The sequence below is a fragment of the Heloderma suspectum genome, chromosome 3, assembly GCF_057233095.1.
Source record: "Heloderma suspectum isolate Gila_16-S chromosome 3, 16-S_ref, whole genome shotgun sequence".
In the NCBI taxonomy this organism is placed as follows: domain Eukaryota; kingdom Metazoa; phylum Chordata; class Lepidosauria; order Squamata; family Helodermatidae; genus Heloderma; species Heloderma suspectum.
The window spans coordinates 89,611,941-89,624,650 of record NC_139460.1 but is presented as its reverse complement, the minus strand read 5'-3'; the positions used below and the strand labels follow the sequence as shown (position 1 = coordinate 89,624,650).

Below are 12,710 nucleotides of genomic sequence, written 5' to 3'. Positions count from 1 at the left end.
AAGCAGATTTTGGTAACTTACTGACTTTGGAGATTTGCAAAAGCTTCAGAAGCATCTTTATATTTAAAATCAAAGGATAAGAGTTACAAAGACTTTGGGTGAACCTCTAGTAACCCCGTGAATCCACCCACAATTTTTCTCCACACATGGTGAAATGTGTTGGGATTAAAACATTCTGGAAAAGAATATTTGATGTATCCTGTTACCTCCTTTGGTTAAGATTTACTGCTCAATACTACAAGTATTCATTCTAAAGAGAATCAATCTCTCATCGTATGTCAAGGGGGTCATTGGGTCTGTCTGATTTTTATAATGAATTTGATTAAAATACTTTAATATTTAATCTGCCTTTCCCAATCTAGATATATAGTATGACATTGAGGTTATCTGCACTGTTTGAGGAAAAAATTAGAAGAATCATCTCTGACTTCAAGACTGGACAGAAATACAATAAAAGATTATGGAGAGGTCGGCGACATAATAGGAAATTGCAAAGTCAGAGTAAGTCTGTACAGCACTCTACCAAAACACTCAGGTAATTTTTTTTGCATAGAATATTCATTCTGTAGATGTTTTTCAGTAACAGTCATTGTTACTTCATAAGAATATTCCCGTTGGCAACTATTTTGAGGTGGTGTTTAGAGGCTAAGGCTGCAAGCTTATGCATGTCTACCTGGAAGTAAGTCCAATTGAACTTATTGGCACTTACTTCTGAGTAGACCTGCATTGGGTTCTGCTTCAAGATATATAACATAAGTCTGTTCATCTGATAAGCTGAAGGTTGGCTGATTAAAGGATCATTATTACTTTGTCTGAGCTGACTTGCGTGTGATTTTAGGGACTTCCTGCTCCATTTGCTTTAGGATCAGATTGGTACTGGGTGCTTTGCTCCTTATGTTATTTAAACAGACAAAATGGTTTTGAATTGTATTTGGTACAGATTTGGTGAAGTAGGCTAGGCTTAAATTCTTGTGTTCCACAACTACACTCTACCATGCACTATTGCAAGATACAAATCTTGTAGGAAAATCATAGTTAGTGTTCATGTATGCAGGATTACTTCTTGTATGAATGTTAATGTGACATAGAGAAAAGCTTACATGGCCAGACATAACAAAGATGTTTCATAAAGATACAAACCTGGATTTAATAACACTGCACTGGTCATGAGTGTTGGCTAAATCTGTCATAATTCACCTTCAACTTCCTTTTGCCTCTTCATTTTCTGTAATGAGGAAGAGCAATCCCACTTTCTTTTATTATATTTAACTGTTCTGATGAATAGTTCATTGTACTATGTCTCTTCTGTAGCATTTTTTTTCCACAGAAGCCTGGTGAAAATATAAATGGCCTGCCCTACAAACAAAATTCAGTTCAAGTCTGCAACGTGCCCTCCCTCATAGTGGGTCTTTAGCTGCAATCTGTGACATCAGAGGGTCTATTGCAGGCCACTGGTTCTCCTTTGATGTCATAGTATGGTAGTCTTATAAGATTTGGGGGCAGGAATGGGAATGGGGAAACCTTTCTACATTTGAAGGTCCAAGGATAACAGTGCATTCTGTGTATATTATGAGTTTTTGAATCATCATCATTTCCCAGCAACTTGCTCAGGGTGGCATACATAATGCTAATGGCACATCAATTCAGAATATCAGAGCAATATCAGAACTGTTCATGTGAAGGGGAGAGCTTCATAACTGCTGATAATCCTTGCTGCTTCCATTGTGTGCTCCTTCAATTTTGTTTTCTCTTTCCTGACAACCCAGAGACCTATTCCCGCTCAGATCGGGATGGGTGTGGTGGTGGTCAGTTGAAGTACCTTTTTGCATTTGATATGTATGGCATCCATGTTTATTCACTGCATGTATACCCTGTCTCTCCTCCAGGGAACATAAGATTGCATACATTTGTGGTTCTTTGTGGCAATTTGACTTGAGCAGTTATCCAAAAGGGTCCTTATGAATTCATACCACTGTTAAAGTACTTTATTCATTTAATATGTTCTACTTGAAGCTGTTAATAAGGAAACCAGGGGAATGTATTGATTTTATTTGCTCCTTTCCCTGAAGGTGATTTACAGGGGCAATGAAAATAGTCAGGCTGTTCACACAAAACGCTAACACTCAGTGGTTGAGTGTGGGTTGTTTTGAACTGTGGGTTATTTGTTGAACTGTGGGTTAGCATGTTGTCTGAAAGCAGCTAGGGTGGCTTGTTAACCATGCAGAGTGGCTTATTTTCTCGAACAAGGCACCTTGAAATCCATGGTTGTTGGGTTGTTCAGGGTGGTTAACAAGTTCTAAATAATTCACACTCAACCACTGAGTGTGGGTTAGTGTGTTGTGTGAACAGCCATAAAATACCTACAAATAAAAACAATCTTTAAAAAATACATCACAAAAAGGGCACTTCTATTTTAGCTGGTTAAAAGTTGAAAAACAAGTAGCCATAGTATAGGTGTGCTTTTCACTTCTTGTTATGGGCAATACAAATTTAAAAAATATATATTTAAGACTACTTTGCATTTGTTCTGTTGAATCTTAAAATTCACTTAATTGGTGCAATTTGAGAAATAGAAAGGAATTTTATAACATCATGTTCATGGACTGCATATTGTTTTCATTCTTTTTTGTCAAGAAATGCAAAGCAGAAGCAGTGTAAATCTCAGGCAAAAATTCAGTCTGAGCCAGAAGACTCGTCTAAGCAAAATACCTCAAGCAGAAAGTTCTGTCTTATAAGCCATAAAATATATATTAGCAGCTCTAGCCACAGTATTGCTGGTGTATCTTCTGACTCAACATCTACATCATCTTTTGGGAAACATGCACGAACAAGAAACAAGGCTGTAGCATGCAGTTCCGCATTGTCATCAGGTGAGTAATCTGGAAAAAAAAAACTTGTTAAAAGAAACTTCAGTTTAATTGCAAACTCCCCTGCATCTTGCTGTTAAAGTAGTGCTCAACTCAAGCAGCTATATTATCACAAAGCAGTGGAGAAGTAAAAGGAAAATCTGAGGTGAACTACCTTTTATTTTGCCCCCCTAGGCTCATAGCAGCAGCAGGGGGTGGGGGGGAATGTACATTTTTTCTTTCTACTTTTTTTAGGAATGTGAAACAAAACCTATTTCTTCCCAGTAATTCCAGTGGGAGGAAAATAAATGACACCGCCTCAAGACTGGAGTAGTTTTTATCCCATTCTGGGGACGTGGGGGGGCAACAGAAGGGGTTTGGATCCACATCCTCTCCCAGCATGTCTCCTTTTTCCCTTCTCTGCTGTTGGAGCTTTGATGCCAGAGGAGCACCTGCATTGTGCAGACCTTTCAACAACTTCATGGACAAGGCTTACAAGGAGGACAGATCTCCCCCTTGGAGGGTGGACCTTCCTCTTGGCCCTTGGAGTGAGAGAGCCAAAAAGTTCTATGGCCCCTGAGACCACCTCCTCGGACTCATAGCATTGCAGCCTTAACAGTATTAAACTTATTAAATCAAGACAGGCCATGCAAAATCTTTCCATCTTCCAATTTAACCACTATATATCAGCTTTGCAGAATTGGATGTACTAGCTTGCCTTTCTTTAAAAACATGGTGTTTTGTGGAACTTAAATAAATTGGCATATACCAAACAGTCAAAAATATCAAACCCCCTGATTTTTAATACACCACTTTGTGAAGTGTAAAGTTGAAAACCAGCTTTACATTTATCAGCACAGTATATGGTCTTGTTATTTTACTTGTATCCTGTTGATTATATGTGAATTTCACTATTAATCAAAATCGTTTTCCATTATAACTTTTGAAATTAGCAGGAAAATAATGGCTATGACAGTCAACTCTTTACAGTGCTGTGAAATGCTAAATAACAAAGCAAATATAAATTAAGAATATTTGCTCCATATATCTTGCCTTGGTTTATATTTGGTTGTCTTTCCAGTTAAATGATGCTTTTAAAAGGTCTTAATTAAGTAATATTTGTCAAACTGATAAAAATAACTGTTCTGTGAAGCCCATTTATGTAAATAACTCTGCTCTTTTGGGGGGGGTGATGATGCATAATTCTACTGTCAGATATCTTTCCTCTCTTTAAAAAGAGAGTCGAAAGCACAGGATTGTTAGTAAAACTATAATGTGCAGAAAGCGCAGCCTTACTCCGAGTAGATGACAGACTTACTGGATTTCTTAGGACAGAAGAATTTTGCGAACTGGAACCATGCAGTTTGACATAAGTTATTGATTACTTTAGAATCTTTTGATGACAAAAACAGGATTTGGATAACTTAGGTATAAAATATGACTCTGTATAAGGTTTAAAATATGGAACAGTTCAAAGATATTGTCATATCTGCAGTTTCTAGACATGTGCTGAAGAGGGGAAACACTTGAAGTCTGATTAGCATAAAATTATCTAACTTTTCCAGAAAGTGAGTTAGAACACTCCACGACTGCTTCATCTTCAAGTAGCTCAGAGGAAAGCAAAGAAAGTTCTGCTGCTTTCTCATCTCCTGCAATACATAATGGAACATTTGGGGAAAAGAGAAGTAACTTCAGGGTTACAAGAAACAGAGTTTATCAGCAAAAGCAAATGGGTAAGAGTAATTCAACTACTGTTGATTGTAGAACTAGAATCACCTCTTTCATTACTCCCAAGTACGTAACTTCATATTTATTTTTGAAATCTGCACCATTTGTATTGGTCTAATATAGGTCCTAAAGGCATCTTAAAGGCAACAAAATAATTAAAAGAAATATAAAACTACCACATAAACAGTGTCGCTAAATTCACATTTCCTAAAATATTAAAAATAATAATCACAGCAGGTAATACAAATGCAACTGCAGAGAATAATATAATCCAACCACTTCTCTCAGAGTGCTCTGAAATATTATTAGCCATCTTTCTAAAAATGAGAATGAGCATGGCAAGTCTCCCTGAAGAGGGGACTTCACAAAGAGTCCACTATAACCAATACCTGTTCCTTGTACTCATAAGCCTAGCTTCTGATGATGAAGGTTCTTAGAACAAACCCCTTCAGATCGCTTAAGAGCATGGGACACGTCCTACAGCAGAAGGAGTACCTTCCACTAACTTGAGCCCAGACAGTTTAGAACTTTAGTTAAAGCCAATACTTTGAGATACACCTGAAACCTATGTAGGCCACAAACTAACCTGCTTCTTGTGACTAAATGCGATTTTGGGATCAGGGACTGAAGTTAACTGTTCAGTCAGAAAAACTAAAATGAAATTGTGCCAAGATTCTTTCAAATGTCTCTGTAGTGTTATGAATAACTGTGGAGTGAATATTTACAATCTATTTTCTGAAGATTATTAGAATTCTAGTAGTAGAATTTGATTAAAATCTTGGTCCAAAATTTTGCATAAAATTTTGCATAAAGGAATAAACAAATTGTCTACATTTTAAAAAAATGTCCAAAATTTGTAAACATCTCCATTTTTATGTCTAGCTTCTCAAGAGAATGGAAATAGCCAAAGGACTACCAGGAAAAGATTATGTGTGAGAGAAACAGATAATTCAAAAGAGTCCTGTGAAACTTTGAGCAACAGATGTGGAAGGAACAGAAAAATTCCACGTAGAAGTGCTACCGTGGCAGCTAATAAATTAAGAATGATGAGTGATGTAGAAGAAGAGCTCTCTAGCTCAGAAAGTGTTGGTATTGGAAGCAGAAACAGAAAACTGCCTCATCGCAGTGCTTCTGCTGCAGCCCGAAAATTATTGCTAAATGACTCTGAGGAAGAAAGTTCCATACAGTCTGAAAGTGATAAAGAGATAGAAGAACAATCTAACAGAAGAAAAACCTCCAAAGCCAGTTCAGCTTTTGTTCAAAAAAGACACGTTAGTGAATCTGACAGTGGAAGCTCAAATTCTGAGTCTGATGTACAAAAAACACTAAAGAGCTATCCCGTTAATGGTCATAAGCAGCCACACAGAGATGCCCACTATGTATCTCCCAAAATAAAGCGCACACTGGAATTTTCAGAAGATGACTCCAAAAGCCATGTGTCAGAAGATGGGAGCATTAAAAAAACTTCTTATCAGTTGTCTTCTGCACACAAAAGTAATGTGAGGAGCAACTCTGAAGCAGATTCTGAGCCAGAGAGATGCAATGGTTTATCAAAAGAGAGTAGTAGAAAGTTACCTACTCACTTCAGGAAAGCTAAAGTTTTGAGTGACTCAGAGGATGGAGCCGAGTCAGGAAGAGAGGATGAAAGTGTCACTTTTTCTGAGAACAGAGACTTTTCTGAGACTCCGAGAGAACCCAAAGCAAGTTCCAAGTGCTTATCGAATTTGGAGTCTGGAACTGATAGCAGTAGCTCAACAAACAGAAGGAAAAGAGAAACCATCAGGAAAGGTGATGTATAAAATGTTCAGAAACAAGGGTATGATTTTACGCATGCTCCAACTTTAAAATGATTTTTCTTGTAAACTCTTTAGCACCAAAGTCAAACTCTCCTATATTCAGCAGAGTTTGCGTTGATGAACCATACACCCTTAGCTCACTATGGGATTTAAACAGCCTGCTTAGGATTGTGCTTCTTAGGATTACAACACTGGTTAACAAGGTATGCTATATGATGAGAGAAATTACACATTGCTATGTAAAAATAATATTCAGCAGAGGATATCTTCTAAATTGTGAACCTCAAAGTCAAATATCTAGTCTTTATAAGGCTTTGGGGGCCAGATTGTCATTGTATACCTTGTTAGGTCTTGCACTCAGGTTGTGGAACACTGATGTTGGGTTGATGTGTTATGTGGAGATGGGTTAATGATGAGTGGATTCTGTCTTAGCTTCTAGGACAGACACATTTCTTGGTGCCTGCCAAGGTGCCCTTCCACTCCTACTCTTGTTTTTAGTTAACACATTTTCTTACCAGCAACTGGGATTGCTGTGAAATTGGTTTCTGTTGGTGCTGAAAAATATGGGTTCAAAGGAATTTTTACTCCTATGGCAGCCATTTTGTGGGGGTGACCAAGACAATATTTCAAACTGCCAAATGTGCTCACTACCCCAAAAGGTTGCTACCCCTGTTCTAGCATGTCCACATAGACTTATTTTCAGCATTATTTAACCATTCATTACTTTTTTATCATATCTATAAATATGCATATTTCAACAGCTTTTGTTAATAAATGTTTAATACTATCCTATAGATTCTGGGACTTTTATACATTCTAAGGACTTTTTTGCATGCCTTTATAGAATGTGTCCTCCAAGAGAATGGGCTTAGAAGAAATGCCAGGAAAAGACGATATGAGAACAATTCTCGAAAAGAAGAGGGAGTTTATCAAATGCAAAATAGTGACCATCATGGCTACCAAAGATTATCATGCAGACGTACTACTAAGGCAGTTAATAAATTGAGGCCTGGGAGTCATGTAGAAGACCTCTCCAACTCAGAAGCCAAAGGCTCTGGGATCAAAAATGGAAAACTGAACCATCACCGTGTTGCGTCTACAACTAGAAAGAGTTCAGACAGTTCAGGGGATGCAAGCCAGCAGTCTGATGAAGAAAAAAATGGGCAATATAACAGAAGAAAGTGCACTCAGTCTGGTTCAACTGCAGTTTCTGCTAGAAGTTATGATAGTGACTCTGAAAATAGAAGTTCAGATTCTAACAGTGGTACAAGAAAGAACAAGCATGTTAAACCCCACAGCCAGAAACGTAGAACTGCATATGATGAATCTGAATCCCCTAGTATAAAATCCAGGGTTGACGTTTCGGAGAAAACCCCCAAAAGCCATATTTCAAAGAACAGAAGTCTTGATAAACTTCCTGTATATGTGCATAATACTATAGACCATTCTGAATCTGAACTAGATTCTGAGTTAGACCAGTTCAGTAGTGAAGTTAAGAAGCAGCACAACTATCAGAAAACGACAGGTTCCAGTAAATCAAAAGCCAAAAATCACATCAAAGCCACAACAAAATCTGATGACGAATATAGAGGGGATGAAATAGGCTCTCTGTCAGACAGCAAGGAACCTTCTAGAAGGCAAAAATCAAAATGCACATCAGACTCCAGTTGCTCTTCCGATTTGGAAACTGAAATGTATTCCAATAGTAGTAACTACAGTGATGCTACGACGCCACTCAAGAAAAAGAAAGGCAAAACAGAAGTCACTAGAAAAGGTAATCTTGCTAGCATCAATGCATTTAACTTTGCCTAGACCAGTTCCTGAAGAAATGTTGTAGAGTTAATAGGAGGATAGTGACTTCATGCATATACCAAATGCATACAAGTTCTTCACATTCAGAATTAAGGATTAGAGACTGAGGTAAGGGGAATGCAAAATATGATGAGTGACCAAGGATTACAACTGGAAAGTTAAGGAACATGCCTGCCATGCTAAGATTCTTGATGAGTTCTTATCCTAGAATGTAAAGCAGGGTTTTTGAACATCAGGCCGGAGGGCCAAATTCAGCCCTCCAAGATTCCCCAGATGGCCCTGCCCCCTGATTTGTTTGGTGGTTTTCCAGCTTTTGTGTGTATGTCCCCGTCCCCATTCCAAAATGTTGAAATGCCTCTCGTAGGGCTTAGATCCTGGCAGTAAGAGCTTTAAGCTGAAATAAACCGTTACCCCATCCCCTTCTCTTCAACATGAAAGAGGTTCTGCACCCCTGGTGTAAAGACTTTTAAAAAAAATATATAGAGTTCACTTAAAACATTCAGTATCAAAAATAAGTTAATGGCGCTTGAATTTGTAAGTGAACTGACTTGTCCACCATATAATGCTTAACAGTATTATTTCAATGGCCACATTTGGATGTAACAATAAGCCAGAATTGCTGAGAATTCTGGCTTCATAAGCAGCATGCTCATACATGCTGGCCAGTTGTCTCCACTTCAATCCTTCCACCATTGGGAGTGTTTAACCAGAGACAAATGAAGAAGCAAAAGCTTCCTGTGGCATTCAGTCCTTGACTCTGGCTTGTCAATGATTAATTCAGCCACTCTTGCTGTCAGGTGGAGCCAAGTGGGGGCGATTGGGCAATGTGCACAAGCACAACAGTTGTGAACAATAAACCAGAATTTTCAGCAGTTCTGACTTATTACATCCGAACACAGACATTATGTCATTTGTATAGGTGAACTAATTTCTGTTGCAAATACAATATTTTAACTCTAAATCTTCCTTTTGTAGAAACTATTTCTCAAGAGATGAGCCAAAGTCCAAAAGTACTCAGGAACAGGAAAAATTACAATAATTATGTAGAACTGAATAGTGAAGCAATGAATATCAAAACACTTAATGGAAAGAAAATTCCACGCCGAAGTGCTGCTGTGGCTGCAAGTAAAATTAAACTCATTAGTGATGCAAGGGAAGAGTTCTCGAGTTCAGAAGTTGGGTATACTAGAAACAAGAACAGAAAATTGCCGCACCGTAGTGCCTCTGCTGCAGCCAGAAAGAAATTAGATCATTTACCTTCACCCTCTGAAAGTGAAGCAGAACTGAAGGAATGTGAGAACAAGGAAAAAACATTTCAGACCTGTTCTTACACATCTAGAAAACCAGAAAAACATGTGGGCTCCGAAAAAAAGAGTGTGGTGAAACAAAACAGCAGACATGGCAATGGCTCAAGACAACAAAAAGCTCTCAGAACTATATGTAGAATGTATCATAAAAGGAAAAAACACGCAGTAGAATTTTCTGAAGAATCATCCTCCAGTAGTGTTACATCTGAGGAACAGAGAGGTTCAAGCCACCCCTTGTCTCCAGATAACCATAATAAAACAAACAATTCTGCAGCAGCTTCTGAATTAGGGGAAGAGTATAGTGGTAAAGATGTGAGGAGCACAGCAGAGATTGTAGAAAGAGAGAGAAGAAAAGGAGGAAGCACTTTGTCAAAGAGCAGGAAATCTGGGACTTCACGGAACACAAAGTCTGAGCCTGTTAGCAGTTCCAATTTCTTTTCGGATTCAGAATCTCAAACAGAGTCCAAAGACATTTGCAGTAGTGGAAATAGAAAGACAAAAAAGAGGAAAAGGAAAGCTATTCCAATTGGTAAAAGTTTAAATGATGGCTTTTCTGAACCTTCCAGAACACCTCAGAGAAGGAAACGGCCAAAAGTGAATGAAGAGAATGATTCTGAGGAATTGGATTATACGAAGTATAAAAGAGTAAATCGACGTTCCAAAATCAGAACTAGAAATGGGGGCAAGAGAACTGTGAGATATGCAGATGATGAAGATGATTGTGAAATGTAACCTTGAGAGGAAGATCTAGCCCACTTTCCTTCTGCTAGTGATACTAGAGTTAATGATATATGTTGGATCTTCTCTTCCAAAAATTCAGGGAATATAATTATATTTTTCTATGAAAAAGTTAAATATGGAGACTCTACTTTTCATAATATGACTTGCACTTGCTTGCCTGTGTAGCAGTATTTAGCACATATGCCAAAATGTGCCTCATTGTAGGGGCAAATGTGTCTTTAATGGTATTTTGCTAAATAGAGTAATTGTTGTGGGGGGGTGAATAAAACATTAGGTGACAGGTTAAAAGCTGTATGATTAAATAGTGTTATGGTGCTGCAAAGAGTCACTACCTATGTTGTACTATATTAGTGTGTTCCAAGACGAGATAAATTTGAACACCTCAGTGTTCAAGATTTCATGTCAGTAACAGAGTAGCATCTAATACTATATATTATAAACAACTCAAAAGTGGTTACTGATTTTAAAGAACAAATGTGTGATCAATGTTACCAAATAATGTAACAACGTATTAAAAAGAGTGGTGCTGCAAATTTCTGAGAAACAGCTTGAGCTAATGGGTAATAAAGAAAATACTTACTGATTTTATAAATATGTGGATACAAGATTTTGCTGTCATATATAACCTTTTAATATGTGGTTTCCATACTGTAAATTTGAGACCATTAGAATACAGGTGATCACTTAAGCCTAAGATTTCTTTTTTCCTTTTCTTTTTGTGGATGTTTTGTTACAAACAAGCAAAAATAAGTAAAATTTGTGCTTTGTGATAAAAACTTTAATGCTCAGAGTGCTAGTATTTAAGGTGTTTTGCTAAAAGTTCAATGCCTGATTCTTTAAAATTTAATTATTTATAACTTATATTATTGGTGCACTTAAACCACCTCACCTCCTGATTTGTCAAAGTAAAGCACCTTCATGTTGGTGGTATTTAGGTTGGCACTGTTGGAAAAAACAAGCAATTTCACTTCATTGTTGCATATGAAGAATTGGGAAATACATGATATTGTATAACTGTTTAATAGTGAGATGTATGCAATTTCCTTTAAAAAATACCATTCCACCCTGATTTACCTTTTCTGGGAGCGTATGGTTCTTAGACCACCTCCCCTTCTTGGGGATGACCTATTTGTTATAGTTTGCCCCCGTTTGTTCTATTTATACGTCATGTTGAATGTTCACATTTAATTTATCCCTGTGGGCCTCCTGAAGTTTTATTTTGAGAACTATTAATTCAGGGTTGTATGTGTGTTCAAAAAAATGGAACAAAACCCTGAAAGCTAGAACATTGGCTTTGTCTTCCACTTCTTGGGTTCTCAAGGTAAAACTCCCCCCCCGCCTATAACATGGTTTGTCTTTTAATGAAGAGTGCTAGTGATCAAAGTTCTTTTTTATGTTAAGTTAGAAAATGTGCTTGATATGGATAAAGTTGCACATTTCTGTATTGAAAATGAAGATGAATTCAAGTAGACTTGTTTGTTTAGGAGCTTTGAAAGTGTAATTTTTTCTGAAGTAGACACTGGTGAAATGATAAAGGGAAGCCCCCAAACCCCTGTAATCAACCTGAAGTGCACTGCTGTGTAGAATGGATTCTTACTTGCAACTTGGAATAATCATGATTTTTAATTGTTTGACTTCAATATGTTGTAGTAAACCAGTACAACATGAAACAAAGTTTCATACAAAACATATTTCAAGGAATAGAGTGGGGACTGAATTTGACCAGTGCTATACAATAAGTGGAATGTTCTCAAATAAAAAGGAAAAAGTGGACATCAGCATTTGTAGTGGTGGCTGCAGCTTACCTCAAAAAATGAACAAAAGTATTCTTTCACTCTGGTCTTTCTGCACTTTAGAGTGCTTCTCCATGTTGTAGTAACTTCAGACCTCTCTAACTGCCAACCAATCAGCCCCCCAAAGAGCTTCTAGTGGAGGGTGTCCTAATTTCCCATGCCCCTTACAGCTGTGCAGGATCATATTTTACTTTCACTTTTGTTTTTAAGAATGCTTGTATTGTGCTACTATCTAGCAACCTTGGAAGAAAAGAGTTTCAGGGTTCAATGTGTGCAAACATGTTAACCAGTAACTTTAACTGACAAGTTAAAAAAGCACTAACCATAATTGATCTGGTCAAGTCCATTCTCAAAAGGGCTGCTATTAAGAAAAAAGGCAATGATCTAAGCCACCACTCTTGATCTGGTGCATAGAACATGGACAACAGTCGTTCCTGACCCTGAAGGTGGATTTCATCTGCTGTATTACCAGTGCTTTCTTTCCTTCTGCCCTGCTTTAGTGTAATTTTGAAAACTGGGAAAATAAGGTCCACAAAAAAGGCAGAAATCCCTAAACAGTACATGAAGAAAGACATACACATGCCATTAACAAAAATAAAGTAACTCATAGATCGCCAGCCTGAAAAGATTGAAGACTAAGCCTAAAGTAAAGTGCAGCTTAGATCAGGAAAGGTAAAGTCATACTTA

General features: G+C 37.5%; 1 protein-coding gene across 3 annotated transcripts in view; it reads left to right on the top strand.

Moving 5' to 3' along the window:
- The window catches only part of BRWD1 (bromodomain and WD repeat domain containing 1), a 78,502-nt gene extending 66,470 nt beyond the window's left edge, over positions 1–12,032 (top strand). For all 3 annotated transcript variants that reach the window (XM_084843747.1, XM_084843746.1, XM_084843748.1), the window contains 6 exons: positions 363–535; positions 2,635–2,870; positions 4,412–4,579; positions 5,457–6,362; positions 7,215–8,144; positions 9,158–12,032. In XM_084843747.1, coding sequence (XP_084699873.1) covers positions 363–535; positions 2,635–2,870; positions 4,412–4,579; positions 5,457–6,362; positions 7,215–8,144; positions 9,158–10,221 — 3,477 coding nt within the window. In that variant the 3' untranslated portion in view covers positions 10,222–12,032. The remainder of the gene's footprint in view (positions 1–362; positions 536–2,634; positions 2,871–4,411; positions 4,580–5,456; positions 6,363–7,214; positions 8,145–9,157) is intronic.
- Positions 12,033–12,710: the final 678 nt, after the last annotated feature.